Source organism: Conger conger, chromosome 9 (assembly GCF_963514075.1).
Source record: "Conger conger chromosome 9, fConCon1.1, whole genome shotgun sequence".
Classification (NCBI taxonomy): domain Eukaryota; kingdom Metazoa; phylum Chordata; class Actinopteri; order Anguilliformes; family Congridae; genus Conger; species Conger conger.
Genome location: NC_083768.1, coordinates 8,582,391 through 8,598,630, shown reverse-complemented (window position 1 = coordinate 8,598,630; position 16,240 = coordinate 8,582,391). Strand labels below are relative to the sequence as shown.

Sequence of the window (16,240 nt, the reverse complement as noted above, 5' to 3'; positions counted from 1 at the left end):
GACAGTGTGTGTATGAGACAGTGTGTGAGACAGTGTGTGTATGAGACAGTGTAAGAGACAGTGTGTGACACAGTGGCCACTCTGTAGCAGAATAAACCCAGCTGTAGTGAGATGCAGTATAAAAAGATAAAAAGTAAACATACTATTATTATTAATAGTAATAGTTGTGGTAGTAGTAGTATAATGTAAAAAACATAGTAGTAGAATATAGTGGTAACAGAATAAAATCACATTATTTTAACATTCTAGCAGTAATAGAATTTTCATGATGATGAATATTCATCTGCTTGTTCTTTAGATTCATATTATTATTGCATCAGTGGATAAAACGCACTGCTGTGTGTATGTATGTCTTTTGTCTGCAGAGACGTTGACATTCAATCCCACAGCCCGGACCCCACCGTGCCAGCGGCCATCAGGCTCGTGATGAAATGCTGCGTGTGACGGGAAGATCAATAACGCAGAGAGACGGGCCGATGAATTATTCACGGGAGGAGGAAGACTCCTAGGCTAAGAGTCTTCCTCCGCTGTTCGTAGAGGTCCGAGCGCACAGCGGCAGAGAGACAGCGACCACAAATCACTCTTTTCTCACCCTTTAATACTCCGCGAAAAAGAAAATGTGCATTCTCGCTCGGACTCGAAAAGAAAAACAAATCGCAAGTACTGGGGTTCATACAAATACGCGCCGAGGCGCGGCGCCAAGGTTTGTAGTTATGCCTAAGTGCCTGTGTTCGTGCGCACAAGAGCGTAATGATAAAAATAAAAGTAAAAAAATGAAAGAGAGAGAGAACGCCAGGAGGCGAACACTGCTGCTTCGCGCAGTAATACTGATAAAACAACAACAACACACGGTAACAAAAGACAACGGCAAAAAGGCACACATTACATTAACCTTACATTCTGGAGTAAAACACTTTGTAAGTGCCACCATGCAGGAATAATATTTTTTGGAATGGCACATAGATATCAATATAACCTTTTTTTTTTTTTTTTTTTCATTTCGTTACAGAAATATACGGTCCCCATTCAAACAGCACAGAATGATATTATTGCATCACGACACATTAAGAATGATTTAAATACTTGGAGCACGGTGTGTTGTCATAAATACCCACGTATGTATGAGCTATGATTGTCATAATCACACATGGCTTTTGTCCTTCATTTTAACAAATACAAAATACACATTTCATATACAGAGTCCCTTTTTCAACATTCGGCTTCGATACTACAGTGGCTGACCACATGCAAAACCATTGCAAAATATATGTTGATGAGTATGTTTTACTAAATTCAACATATAGAAAACATAATTCATTTTTATGTTATTATGGCCTCTTAGACATATTAGACATTTATAAAATTGAAATGTGAAGTGTCATGTATGTATTTACTTAGGGTAGTTCAATAACACATACTGTGGGGTCCAAAAGTCTGAGACCACATTGAAAATCTTCCATGTCATCCTGAAAATGAACAGTAAGTTTTAGGATCTTGAAAAAAATTGAAATGAAATTAGTTTTACTTCAAAGTTACTTCAAAGCTTTGCAAGAACTAGCCTACTCCAAAGACCAAAGAAAAGCAAGGAGTCCTGCACAATCCACCTGACCTCAACCCCATTCATGGGGACACTCAAAAGACTGACAAAAGCCACTCGTTCAGTAACATCACAAGACGCTCTTTGGAACATTGTCAAATAATGCTGGCACAAATGTGTGGAAGCCCATGCCATGTTGCAATCAAAGCAAAAGGGGGACATACCACCTGAAATTAATTTCTTCAAAGATTCAGGTTTTCACTCAAATTGTTATGCTGATAATATAATTAGTAATGAACAGTTTGTGTTAAATTAGAAAACAATGCACAATAGAAGCATTTTCACGAGTGGTCTCGGTCTTTTGGAACCCATTGTCTATATACTCCATATGTGTTTCTTGTAAGCTTATTTATTTCTTATTTTTACCAATTTTGCACATGACAATATGTAATAGGGGCCATAATCATGTAAATATAAACATGTGTTCCATTTGTGTCCTGTAGTAAAGCATACTAATCAACACACATATGATTTTTTACAAACCGACTGCATATGGGTGGAGTTACTGAACTTACATTACTGTTGTATTGGTCCCTGCATTTCCACGTAAGACCTGGAGCTGTTAAACTGAAGAACTGACCTCAGAAACATTATGAGGTGCACACACTATCGTGCAGCCACACTCGGCCGCCATTTTGGCTCAGTCTCTTCCCACTGCGGGTATACTGAATAACACGGCCGCCATTTTGGCTCAGTCTCTTCCCTCCGCGCGGTGTACTGAATAACACGGCCGCCAGTTTGGCTCAGACTTTTCCTAGGCAGGGCCACTGAATGACAAAGGGTGGCCTCTGACAGGTCTTTGTGGCCTCATTTTTCTTCTTTAAAAAAAAAAAAAAAAAAGAACAAAAATGAGATCAGTCCCGGTAGGCACAATGGTGATTGTCAAGGCAACGGGGGGGTTGACGGTTGGGGGAGAGGAGAGAGACACCCCATCCCTTCCCCCTCGTCAGAGACCCCTGAGAGGGTCAGAGGTCAGCGCGCAGACACAGATCACTGGCTGGGAGTGGCGGTGCGGGACCGGATGGGGGTTGGGGGAGGGGGGGTGATTTAGGCGTTCCCCCGGGCGAGGATGAGGAGGAGGAAGAGGAGCAGAAGGACGGTGGGGGACCCCCGGGAGGGAGGTCCCGCGGAGCGCAGCGTGGAGACCTTGACCTCGGACAGGGCGAGGGCGGACAGGGGCACACGCGACACCAGCGTGGGGCTGCCTGAGGTGATGAGAGAGTCGATCTTCTCCGCCTCCTTATTACACGCTTCCATCTGGAGAGGGGAGGGCAGGGCGCGGGGGTCAGTACAGAGAGCAGGGGAGGGCAGGGTGTGGGGGTCAGTACAGAGAGCAGGAGAGGGCAGGGTGTGGGGGTTAGTACAGAGGGCAGGGCATGGGGGTTAGTACAGAGAGCAGGGCGCGGGGGTCAGTACAGAGAGCAGGGGAGGGCAGGGTGTGGGGGTCAGTACAGAGAGCAGGAGAGGGCAGGGTGTGGGGGTTAGTACAGAGGGCAGGGTGTGGGGGTTAGTACAGAGAGCAGGGTGTGGGGGTTAGTACAGAGAGCAGGGTGTGGGGGTTAGTACAGAGAGCAGGGCATGGGGGTTAGTACAGACAGCAGGGCGTGGGGGTTAGTACAGAGAGCAGGGCGCGGGGGTCAGTACAGAGAGCAGGGGAGGGCAGGGTGTGGGGGTCAGTACAGAGAGCAGGAGAGGGCAGGGTGTGGGGGTTAGTACAGAGGGCAGGGTGTGGGGGTTAGTACAGAGAGCAGGGTGTGGGGGTTAGTACAGAGAGCAGGGTGTGGGGGTTAGTACAGAGAGCAGGGCATGGGGGTTAGTACAGACAGCAGGGCGTGGGGGTTAGTACAGAGCAGGGCGTAGGGGTTAGTACAGAGAGAAAGGGAGGGCAGGGAGTGGGGGTTAGTACAGACAGCAGGGTGTGGGGGCTAGTACAGAGGCCAGGGTGTGGGGGTTAGTACAGAGGGCAGGGTGTGGGGGTTAGTACAGAGAGCAGGGCGTGGGGGTTAGTACAGAGAGCAGGGTGTGGGGGTTAGTACAGAGAGCAGGGCGTGGGGGTTAGTACAGAGAGCAGGGTGTGGGGGTTAGTACAGAGGGCAGGGTGTGGGGGTTAGTACAGAGAACAGGGTGTGGGGGTTAGTACAGAGAGCAGGGTGTGGGGGTTAGTACAGAGGGCAGGGCGTGGGGGTTAGTACAGAGAACAGGGTGTGGGGGTTAGTACAGAGAGCAGGGTGTGGGGGTTAGTACAGAGAGCAGGGTGTGGGGGTTAGTACAGAGGGCAGGGTGTGGGGGTTAGTACAGAGGGCAGGGCGTGGGGGTTAGTACAGAGAGCAGGGCGTGGGGGTTAGTACAGAGGGCAGGGGAGGGCAGGTCAGTACAGAGCAGGGTGTGGGGGTTAGTACAGACAGCAGGGCGTGGGGGTTAGTACAGAGCAGGGCGTGGGGGTTAGTACAGAGAGCAAGGGAGGGCAGGGAGTGGGGGTTAGTACAGACAGCAGGGTGTGGGGGCTAGTACAGAGGCCAGGGTGTGGGGGTTAGTACAGAGGGCAGGGTGTGGGGGTTAGTACAGAGAGCAGGGCGTGGGGGTTAGTACAGAGAGCAGGGTGTGGGGGTTAGTACAGAGGGCAGGGTGTGGGGGTTAGTACAGAGAGCAGGGTGTGGGGGTTAGTACAGAGGGCAGGGTGTGGGGGTTAGTACAGAGAACAGGGTGTGGGGGTTAGTACAGAGAGCAGGGTGTGGGGGTTAGTACAGAGGGCAGGGCGTGGGGGTTAGTACAGAGAACAGGGTGTGGGGGTTAGTACAGAGAGCAGGGTGTGGGGGTTAGTACAGAGAGCAGGGTGTGGGGGTTAGTACAGAGGGCAGGGTGTGGGGGTTAGTACAGAGGGCAGGGCGTGGGGGTTAGTACAGAGAGCAGGGCGTGGGGGTTAGTACAGAGGGCAGGGGAGGGCAGGTCAGTACAGAGCAGGGTGTGGGGGTTAGTACAGAGAGCAGGGTGTGGGGGTTAGTACAGAGAGCAGGGTGTGAGGGGGGTTAGTACAGAGCGGGGGGGGGGGTTAGTACAGAGAGCAGGGTGTGGGGGTTAGTACAGAGGCCAGGGTGTGGGGGTTAGTACAGAGGGCAGGGTGTGGGGGTTAGTACAGAGAGCAGGGTGTGGGGGTTAGTACAGAGAGCAGGGTGTGGGGGTTAGTACAGAGGGCAGGGCGTGGGGGTTAGTACAGAGAGCAGGGCGTGGGGGTTAGTACAGAGGGCAGGGGAGGGCAGGTCAGTACAGAGCAGGGTGTGGGGGTTAGTACAGAGAGCAGGGTGTGGGGGTTAGTACAGAGAGCAGGGTGTGAGGGGGGTTAGTACAGAGCGGGGGGGGGGGTTAGTACAGAGAGCAGGGTGTGGGGGTTAGTACAGAGGCCAGGGTGTGGGGGTTAGTACAGAGGGCAGGGTGTGGGGGTTAGTACAGAGAGCAGGGTGTGGGGGTTAGTACAGAGAGCAGGGTGTGGGGGTTAGTACAGAGGGCAGGGCGTGGGGGTTAGTACAGAGAGCAGGGCGTGGGGGTTAGTACAGAGGGCAGGGGAGGGCAGGTCAGTACAGAGCAGGGTGTGGGGGTTAGTACAGAGAGCAGGGCGTGAAGAGGGGTTAGTACAGAGCGGGGGGGGTTAGTACAGAGAGCAGGGTGTGGGGGTTAGTACAGAGGGCAGGGTGTGGGGGTTAGTACAGAGGGCAGGGGGGCGTGGGGGTTAGTACAGAGCGGGGGGGGGGGGGGGGGGGTTTACCAAGACCTGGGCTCAGAGTACTTGTTTTGGATTAAAATACTTTTCTGCATTTGATTTAAATTGGGTGTACTGGAACAAATGAAATTGTCCCAAAAGTGTAAACACCATCTGCTCATCCCCAGAGGCTCAAATGCACCAGGCAATATCAAAAGAGCACAGAAAAGTATTTAAATCCAGGCCAAATACTATCTGAACCCAGGTCTGGGTTTACCCTTGATAAGAGAGGTGGGCAATGAGCCCTGTATCTGTTTCCAGTTTCCATGCCAACTTCTGGCCTTAATTACTAAACTCTCCTATTCTGTTTGGGGCCAGTTTGACCCTATTTAGTGTTTGACAGCTCTTAAAAACCAGTTAACCTTGTTTCATACTGATACTGAATGATTTTTCTAATTTTCTAATTTCGTGGGACTGACTGGTAAACATGCAATAAAACATAATGCTATGCTAAGTGTTATGTGGGATTCTTTTGACCCTCTGTTATTATATAAAATGAAGGAAAATATACAACCATTTTTATTTTTATCTCAGATTACTTTGTGGCTGATGCTGGTGTCACTCTCCCATACAGGTGCCAAACTTTCACTTACTGTTCCTTAGGCTCTGAAATGAGATGTTTCTCACAGATTTTGAATATTTATGAATAAAGGGCCAGTCATTTGGGAAACAAATGAAAGGCGACAACCAAAGTGTCCAAAAAATTGTGTGTTATTTAATGCTATCTTAGCTACATTTCTTGATAAGCGCACGAATGAAAGCTTTTCTTGTGTTCCTATTGTGGGGGTTAGTACAGAGGGCAGGGCGTGGGGGTTAGTACAGAGAGCAGGGCGTGGGGGTTAGTACAGAGGGCAGGGGAGGGCAGGTCAGTACAGAGCAGGGTGTGGGGGTTAGTACAGACAGCAGGGCGTGGGGGTTAGTACAGAGAGCAAGGGAGGGCAGGGAGTGGGGGTTAGTACAGACAGCAGGGTGTGGGGGCTAGTACAGAGGCCAGGGTGTGGGGGTTAGTACAGAGGGCAGGGTGTGGGGGTTAGTACAGAGAGCAGGGCGTGGGGGTTAGTACAGAGAGCAGGGTGTGGGGGTTAGTACAGAGGGCAGGGTGTGGGGGTTAGTACAGAGAGCAGGGTGTGGGGGTTAGTACAGAGGGCAGGGTGTGGGGGTTAGTACAGAGAACAGGGTGTGGGGGTTAGTACAGAGAGCAGGGTGTGGGGGTTAGTACAGAGGGCAGGGCGTGGGGGTTAGTACAGAGAACAGGGTGTGGGGGTTAGTACAGAGAGCAGGGTGTGGGGGTTAGTACAGAGAGCAGGGTGTGGGGGTTAGTACAGAGGGCAGGGTGTGGGGGTTAGTACAGAGGGCAGGGCGTGGGGGTTAGTACAGAGAGCAGGGTGTGGGGGTTAGTACAGAGGGCAGGGGAGGGCAGGTCAGTACAGAGCAGGGTGTGGGGGTTAGTACAGAGAGCAGGGTGTGGGGGTTAGTACAGAGAGCAGGGCGTGAGGGGGGTTAGTACAGAGCGGGGGGGGGGGGGTTAGTACAGAGAGCAGGGTGTGGGGGTTAGTACAGAGGCCAGGGTGTGGGGGTTAGTACAGAGGGCAGGGTGTGGGGGTTAGTACAGAGAGCAGGGTGTGGGGGTTAGTACAGAGAGCAGGGTGTGGGGGTTAGTACAGAGGGCAGGGCGTGGGGGTTAGTACAGAGAGCAGGGCGTGGGGGTTAGTACAGAGGGCAGGGGAGGGCAGGTCAGTACAGAGCAGGGTGTGGGGGTTAGTACAGAGAGCAGGGTGTGGGGGTTAGTACAGAGAGCAGGGCGTGAAGGGGGTTAGTACAGAGCGGGGGGGGGTTAGTACAGAGAGCAGGGTGTGGGGGTTAGTACAGAGGGCAGGGTGTGGGGGTTAGTACAGAGGGCAGGGGGGCGTGGGGGTTAGTACAGAGCGGGGGGGGGGGGGGGGGGGGGGGGGGTTTACCAAGACCTGGGCTCAGAGTACTTGTTTTGGATTAAAATACTTTTCTGCATTTGATTTAAATTGGGTGTACTGGAACAAATGAAATTGTCCCAAAAGTGTAAACACCATCTGCTCATCCCCAGAGGCTCAAATGCACCAGGCAATATCAAAAGAGCACAGAAAAGTATTTAAATCCAGGCCAAATACTATCTGAACCCAGGTCTGGGTTTACCCTTGATAAGAGAGGTGGGCAATGAGCCCTGTATCTGTTTCCAGTTTCCATGCCAACTTCTGGCCTTAATTACTAAACTCTCCTATTCTGTTTGGGGCCAGTTTGACCCTATTTAGTGTTTGACAGCTCTTAAAAACCAGTTAACCTTGTTTCATACTGATACTGAATGATTTTTCTAATTTTCTAATTTCGTGGGGACTGACTGGTAAACATGCAATAAAACATAATGCTATGCTAAGTGTTATGTGGGATTCTTTTGACCCTCTGTTATTATATAAAATGAAGGAAAATATACAACCATTTTTATTTTTATCTCAGATTACTTTGTGGCTGATGCTGGTGTCACTCTCCCATACAGGTGCCAAACTTTCACTTACTGTTCCTTAGGCTCTGAATGAGATGTTTCTCACAGATTTTGAATATTTATGAATAAAGGGCCAGTCATTTGGGAAACAAATGAAAGGCGACAACCAAAGTGTCCAAAAAATTGTGTGTTATTTAATGCTATCTTAGCTACATTTCTTGATAAGCGCACGAATGAAAGCTTTTCTTGTGTTCCTATTTGAAATGTTTTATGATCTAATCTGAGTGAACCAGTGCTGGTGGGTGCAGCCAGTTAGCCTATTTAGCCAGGGTAACTGGGGGAAACACAAACCTGGACACACATACACACACACACACACATACCGATCATTATCACTCTCAGAACGCCAGAGTGTCATGTGAGTTTCTGAAAGTATTTCAGTGTTTTACGTGATGTGAGTTTGTGAAGGTATTTAAGTGTTTTACGTGATGTGAGTTTGTGAAGGTATTTCAGTGTTTTACGTGATGTGAGTTTGTGAAAGTATTTCAGTGTTTTACGTGATGTGAGTTTGTGAAAGTGTTTCAGTGTTTTACGTGATGTGAGTTTGTGAAAGTGTTTCAGTGTTTTACGTGATGTGAGTTTGGGAAGGTATTTCAGTGTTTTACGTGATGTGAGTTTGTGAAAGTGTTTCAGTGTTTTACGTGATGTGAGTTTGTGCAAGTATTTCAGTGTTTTATGTGATTTTTGTGAAGATGTAAAATAAAGAGTGTATGTTTTAGGGCGGGTACCTGTATTGTTTCAGTGTTTTACGTGATGTGAGTTTGTGAAAGTGTTTCAGTGTTTTACGTGATGTGAGTTTGTGAAGGTATTTCAGTGTTTTACGTGATGTGAGTTTGTGAAAGTGTTTTACTGATGTGAGTTTGTGAAAGTGTTTCAGTGTTTTACGTGATGTGAGTTTGTGAAGGTATTTCAGTGTTTTACGTGATGTGAGTTTGTGAAAGTGTTTTACTTGATGTGAGTTTGTGAAAGTGTTTCAGTGTTTTACGTGATGTGAGTTTGTGATGGTATTTCAGTGTTTTTACGTGACGTGAGTTTGTGAAAGTGTTTCAGTGTTTTACGTGATGTGAGTTTGTGAAAGTGTTTCAGTGTTTTACGTGATGTGAGTTTGTGAAAGTGTTCAGTGTTTTACGTGATGTGAGTTTGTGAAAGTATTTCAGTGTTTTACGTGATGTGAGTTTGTGAAAGTGTTTCAGTGTTTTACGTGATGTGAGTTTGTGAAAGTGTTTCAGTGTTTTACGTGATGTGAGTTTGGGAAGGTATTTCAGTGTTTTACGTGATGTGAGTTTGTGAAAGTGTTTCAGTGTTTTACGTGATGTGAGTTTGTGCAAGTATTTCAGTGTTTTATGTGATGTTTGTGAAGATGTAAAATAAAGAGTGTATGTTTTAGGGCGGTACCTGTATTGTTTCAGTGTTTTACGTGATGTGAGTTTGTGAAAGTGTTTCAGTGTTTTACGTGATGTGAGTTTGTGAAGGTATTTCAGTGTTTTACGTGATGTGAGTTTGTGAAAGTGTTTTACTTGATGTGAGTTTGTGAAAGTGTTTCAGTGTTTTACGTGATGTGAGTTTGTGAAGGTATTTCAGTGTTTTACGTGATGTGAGTTTGTGAAAGTGTTTTACTTGATGTGAGTTTGTGAAAGTGTTTCAGTGTTTTACGTGATGTGAGTTTGTGATGGTATTTCAGTGTTTTACGTGACGTGAGTTTGTGAAAGTGTTTCAGTGTTTTACGTGATGTGAGTTTGTGAAAGTGTTTCAGTGTTTTACGTGATGTGAGTTTGTGAAAGTGTTCCAGTGTTTTACGTGATGTGAGTTTGTGAAAGTGTTCCAGTGTTTTACGTGATGTGAGTTTGTGAAAGTGTTCCAGTGTTTTACGTGATGTGAGTTTGTGAAAGTGTTCCAGTGTTTTACGTGATGTGAGTTTGTGAAGGTGTTTCAGTGTTTTACGTGACGTGAGTTTGTGAAGGTGTGTGTTTTTGAGCGGTACCTGCAGTGGGGTGGGCTGTTGGTCCACGGGCGCGATCAGCACCACCAGCTCCCCATCGATGCTCAGGTACCCGAAGGCGTCGCACTGGGGCACGGACACGTGCAGCCGGAGGATCGCCAGAACGTCGTGGACCGTGACGGGCCGCCGGTGATCCAGCTGTGAAGACAACGGGGTTGTCACGGCGACGTCACGGCAACGTCACGGCAATGTCACGGCAACCCCACACACCCGCGCGGACGCGCTCAGTTCAGTCCACGGACGCGACATGTCCGCCGTGCCCCCCGTCCGCGCCCACAGGACTTAAACCCGCAAACCCTCCGGGACGGCACAGGCCCCGGCTCCGTAACCACCGTCATCGCCACTGTTGCCCCGGCAACCGCGGATACTGTAAAAATAAATACCCTCTTGCGGAGAGGCAGCTCGAAAGCAATAAGCGTAATTGAATTCCAAGCATCGCCCGGACATCCCTCGGAGTTCCGCGAACACGGATTTGGGGTTGAGGCGCACTTAGCAGGAGGACGCAGCGGGCATTCGGAGAGCCCGGGCCTGCTACTCCCACTTCATACCGGAAGGAGACACGGTGCGTGAATTCTACGCTGTTGAGCAGACATTTTTATCCAAAGCCATTTACAGTTGATTAGACTGAGGGGACAATCCCCCCCCGCCCCCCCCTTCCCCCCTCCCCCCCTCCCCCCTCCCCCCACGGAGCAATGCGGGGGTTAAGGGCCCAACAGCTGTGCGGATCTTACCATGGCTACACCGGGGCTTGAACCACAAACCTTCCGGGTCCCAGTCATGCACCTCAGCCACTACGCCACAGGCCGCCCCACAGACCCAAGTAGGAGCCGGTATTCGCACTTGGTGGCTCAGCGCACTGCGATCTGCAGGTTCATCTCAGGGGACAATCACATGGGGTTTCTTACATCACACATCGTCAGAGGCACAGCTGGTCTCCGAGGTGCCCAGGAGCCTTACCGCCCCCTAGTGGACGGCTATTGCCATTACCGCCACGTGAAACGCACCACGGGAAGCTACAGCAGTGGTAGCTCAGGGGCCAATCAGCATGGGGGACATGAGAGCAGATGTGCTTCCAGAGCCCGGGGCTGGACTCAGCTGTGTGACTGGAGTGGAGGACAGAACGGGAGCTGGGACAGAGGGGCTGATGGGAGTCCGACAGGACCCCAGGGAGGGGGGGGGGGGGGGGGGGGGGGGGGGAGGGGGGTTACCTCAGCGAAGATGTTCATCTGCTCTTTATTCCACAAGATCCTCAGCATTCCAGCACAGAGGGGACAGCAGGCTCCTACGGACACAAGAGCCTGATCAGTGCCCCACCCCACTCTCTCTCTTTCTCTCTCCCTTTCTGTCTCTCTCTTTCTCTCTCACTCTCTCTTTCTCTCTCCCTTTCTGTCTCTCTCTTTCTCTCTCACTCTCTCTTTCTCTCTCCCTTTCTGTCTCTCTCTTTCTCTCTCACACTCATACACTCCCTTTCTCTCTCCCTTTCTGTCTCTCTCTTTCTCTCACACTCTCTCACTCTCTCTTTCTCTCTCCCTTTGTGCCTCTCTCTTTCTCTCTCTCACATTCTTTCTCACTCTCTCTTTCTCTCTCTCACATTCTTTCTCACTCTCTCTTTCTCTCTCACATTCTTTCTCACTCTCTTTCTCTCTAACACTCTTACACTTTCGTTCTCTCTTTCTCTTTCCCTTTCTGTCTCTCTCTTGCTCTCTCTCACACTCTCTCACTCTCTCTTTCTCTCTAACACACTCTTACACACTCTCTCTTGCTCTCTCTCTCTCTCTTTCTCTCTAACACTCTTACATACTCTCTTTCTTGCTCTTTCATGCTCTCAAACACCCTCTCTCACACGCAGACATTTTTATCTCTCTCTTATTCACTCACTCTCTTCCCCCTTCTTTCTTTCACTCTCCCTCTCTCCACCACTCCCTGTCCCTCTGCCCTCCTCTCTCTCTCACGCACACTTTGTTGTGTGTTGTGAGCGTTGTGACAGCGTTGTGAGAGCGTTGTATTGTGTGAGCGTTGTGAGAGTGTTGTGTGAGCGTTGTGACAGCGTTGTGTTGTGTGAGCGTTGTGACAGCGTTGTGTGAGCGTTGTGAGAGCGTTGTGACAGCGTTGTGTGAGCGTTTTGTGAGCGTTGTGTGAGTGTTGTGACAGTGTTGTGTGAGCGTTGTGTTGTGTGAGCGTTGTGTTAGCGTTGTGACAGCGTTGTGTGAGCATTGTGAGAGTGTTGTGACAGCGTTGTGATAGCGTTGTGAGAGCGTTGTGACAGTGTTGTGTTGTGTGAGTGTTGTGACAGCGTTGTGTGAGTGTTGTGTGAGCGTTGTGTTGTGTGAGTGTTGTGTGAGCGTTGTGTGAGCGTTGTGACAGCGTTGTGACAGCGTTGTGTGAGCATTGTGAGAGTGTTGTGACAGCGTTGTGACAGCGTTGTGAGAGCGTTGTGACAGTGTTGTGTTGTGTGAGTGTTGTGACAGCGTTGTGTGAGTGTTGTGTGAGCGTTGTGTTGTGTGAGTGTTGTGTGAGCGTTGTGACAGCGTTGCGGTGGGCCCTCTCACCGGGGGGAGTGACCGGCTGGCAGCCCTGCGTGGCGAGGGGGGGGCAGGACACGGAGTCACAGCCGGACTCAGAGCTGAGCTCAGAGACCACGCCCACAGAGTGGCACTGCCCCGGGTAGTCCACCATGACGCGGTCAGAGAACGCCTCACACACCGTGCTGTACGTCTCCCCGTTCTGCCCACACACAGGGCTGGGCCTGCTGCAGCCCTCCTGCACACACACACACACACACACACACACATTACATTTATATACACACACACACACACATTACACATTACACACACACACACATTACATATATACACACACACACACACACACATTACACATTACACACACACACACACATTACATATATATACACACACACACACACACATTACACACATTACACACACACACACATTACATATATATACACACACACACATTACACACACACACATTACACAAATTACACACACACACATTACATATATATACACACACACACACATTACACACATTACACACACACACACACACACAACATATATATACACACACACACACACATTACACACACACACATATTACACACATTACACATACACACACATATTACACACATTACACACACACACACACATATTACACACACATGTAACATTACACATGTAACAGCATACACACACACACACATTACACACACATACACACACATTACACACACACGCATTACACAAACACATTACACACACACACACGAGCACATAACACACATAACAAATGTAACAGCATACACACACAAACGCACATTATAAATGTAACAGCATACACACACAAACGCACAATATAAATGTAACAGCATATACACACACACATATAACAGCACACACACACACACACATTACACATGTAACATTACATACAGTACACACACGCAGGTACACACACACACACACACAAACATTACACAGGAGGAGGGGGCATACATTTCCCAGGTCCAGCAGACAGAAGACCGCATTAGAGATCAGAGAATACCCACAGAGCTGAGAGTCAGCGTATCTCTTCCACAGGAAGACATTTGAGGAATACGAGGCAGAGCAGGAAGAACTAAGAGGCCAGCATCTAGAGACAGTCAGAAAAGAGAGGGATACAGAGAGATACAGAGCGAGAGTGAGAGAGCATGTTAGAGGAAAAATATTAGGGTGACAGTGAAATCAGTCAGAAGAAAGAGAAAAGATAAGAGGGGAATTTAGACTGAGGGGAATGTTTTTAAGGGACACCACCAGAATTCCCCACAGTAGCCTGGGGGGTGACATCAGCTCAGGAGGTGAGAGCACCCAGTTTTTAGCACGCTATTCTACAACGAAGAAATACTGACAACAGCATCTCGGAAGTTTTCATTCATTCATTCATTCATTATCCTAACCCGCTTATCCTGAACAGGTGGGGCTGGAGCCTATCCCAGCATACATTGGGCAAAAGGCAGGAATACACCCTGGAGAGGTCACCAGTCCATCGCAGGGCACACACACCATTCACTCACACACTCACACACTCATACCCACGGGGCTCTCCAATCAGCCTGACCCACACAGACACGGGGAGAACATGCAAACTCCACACAGAAAGGCCCCCGGCCGACCGGCATTCGAAACAAAATAAATCAGATCACAATGATCCCGCTAGTAAAAAGGACTCAGTATGAATGAACTGTTGCTTAAACAAAATAAAAACTGAATGAATGGATCCTGGCTCTGTGAGACAGAGCGCTCCCTGCTGGCTGTACCTGGCAGGGTCCGGAGTAGGCCGGGACCTTGCCCCTCTGGGACAGCAGGCAGAGGGTGGGGTGCTCCTGGCCGGCCGTGTCGCACACGGGGTCCAGCAGGGTCTTGTCGCAGACGAGGGAGCGGGCAACACAGTCGTGCTGCCGGCAGGGGAACTCGCTCACGCTGGACAGGCACACCTTCCGGCTGGGCAAACACCTGAGGGCCCAGAGACCTCTTACTCAGCGTCGCCCGCGCCCATCCGAATGAGCACTGAAGCTCACCACATCCCCACAACATCACCACATCACCACATCACCACAACATCACCACATCATCAACACATCATCACATCACCACAACATCACCACAACATCACCACATCACCACATCATCACCACAACATCATCAACACATCACCACATCACCACAACATCACCACAACATCAACACATCATCACATCAACACCACATCATCACCACATCATCAACACATCACCACATCACCACAACATCACCACAACATCAACACATCATCACATCAACACCACATCATCACATCAACACCACATCATCACCACATCCCCACAACATCACCACATCATCACATCAACACATCACCACATCACCACAACATCACCACAACATCAACACATCATCACATCAACACCACATCATCACCACATCCCCACAACATCACCACATCATCACATCAACACATCATCACATCATCACACCACATCATCACATCAACACCACATCACCACAACATCATCACATCATCACCACATCATCACCATCACCACAACATGAACACATCATCATCACATCAACACATCATCATCACATCACCACATCATCATCACATCACCACATCATCACATCACCACATCATCAACACATCACCACAACATCATCACATCATCACCACATCATCACATCAACACCACATCATCACATCACCACATCATCAACACATCACCACAACATCATCACATCAACACCACATCATCACATCATCATCACATCATCACCACATCATCACCACAACATCACCACAACATCACATCAACACATCATCATCACATCATCATCACATCACCACATCATCATCACAACATCAACACATCATCACATCAACACCACATCATCATCACATCATCATCACATCATCACCACATCATCATCACATCATCAACACATCACCACAACATCACCACATCATCACATCAACACCACATCATCATCACATGATCATCACATCATCACCACATCATCATCACATCATCATCACATCATCAACACATCATCAACACATCATCAACACATCATCACATCATCATCACATCACCACATCATCACATCATCACCATCACCACAACATGAACACATCATCATCACATCAACACATCATCATCACATCACCACAACATCAACACATCATCATCACATCAACACATCATCATCACATCAACACCACATCATCACATCATCATCACATCACCACATCATCACATCATCACCATCACCACAACATGAACACATCATCATCACATCAACACATCATCATCACATCAACACATCATCATCACATCACCACAACATCACCACATCATCACATCATCATCACATCATCATCACATCATCACCACATCATCACATCATCACATCATCACCACATCATCACAACATCACCACATCATCACAACATCACCACATCATCAACACATCATCACATCATCAACACATCATCACATCAACACATCATCAACACATCATCACAACATCACCACATCATCAACACATCATCACATCATTACGGCGGGCTGTCGTAGTGTAGCATAGCTTAGTGGTTAAGGTAAATGACTGGGACCCGCAAGGTCGGCGGTTCTAATCCCGGTGTAGCCACAATAACATCCGCACAGCCCTTGGGCCCTTGAGCAAGGCCCTTAACCCTGCATTGCTCCAGAGGAGGATTCTCTCCTGCTTAGTCTAATCAACTGTATGTCGCTCTGGATAAGAGCATATGCCAATAATGTAATAATGTAATAAT

General features: G+C 48.5%; 1 protein-coding gene across 1 annotated transcript in view; it reads right to left on the bottom strand.

The window, feature by feature from the left end:
- Positions 1-577: 577 nt before the first annotated feature.
- reck (reversion-inducing-cysteine-rich protein with kazal motifs) overlaps positions 578-16,240 on the bottom strand; it is a 62,058-nt gene continuing 46,395 nt past the window's right edge. The window contains exons 17-21 of the mRNA XM_061255260.1: positions 14,211-14,406; positions 12,433-12,643; positions 11,092-11,165; positions 9,866-10,021; positions 578-2,854 (exon numbers count right to left, since the gene is read on the bottom strand). Of these exons, the coding sequence (XP_061111244.1) occupies positions 2,645-2,854; positions 9,866-10,021; positions 11,092-11,165; positions 12,433-12,643; positions 14,211-14,406 (847 nt within the window). The 3' untranslated portion in view covers positions 578-2,644. The remainder of the gene's footprint in view (positions 2,855-9,865; positions 10,022-11,091; positions 11,166-12,432; positions 12,644-14,210; positions 14,407-16,240) is intronic.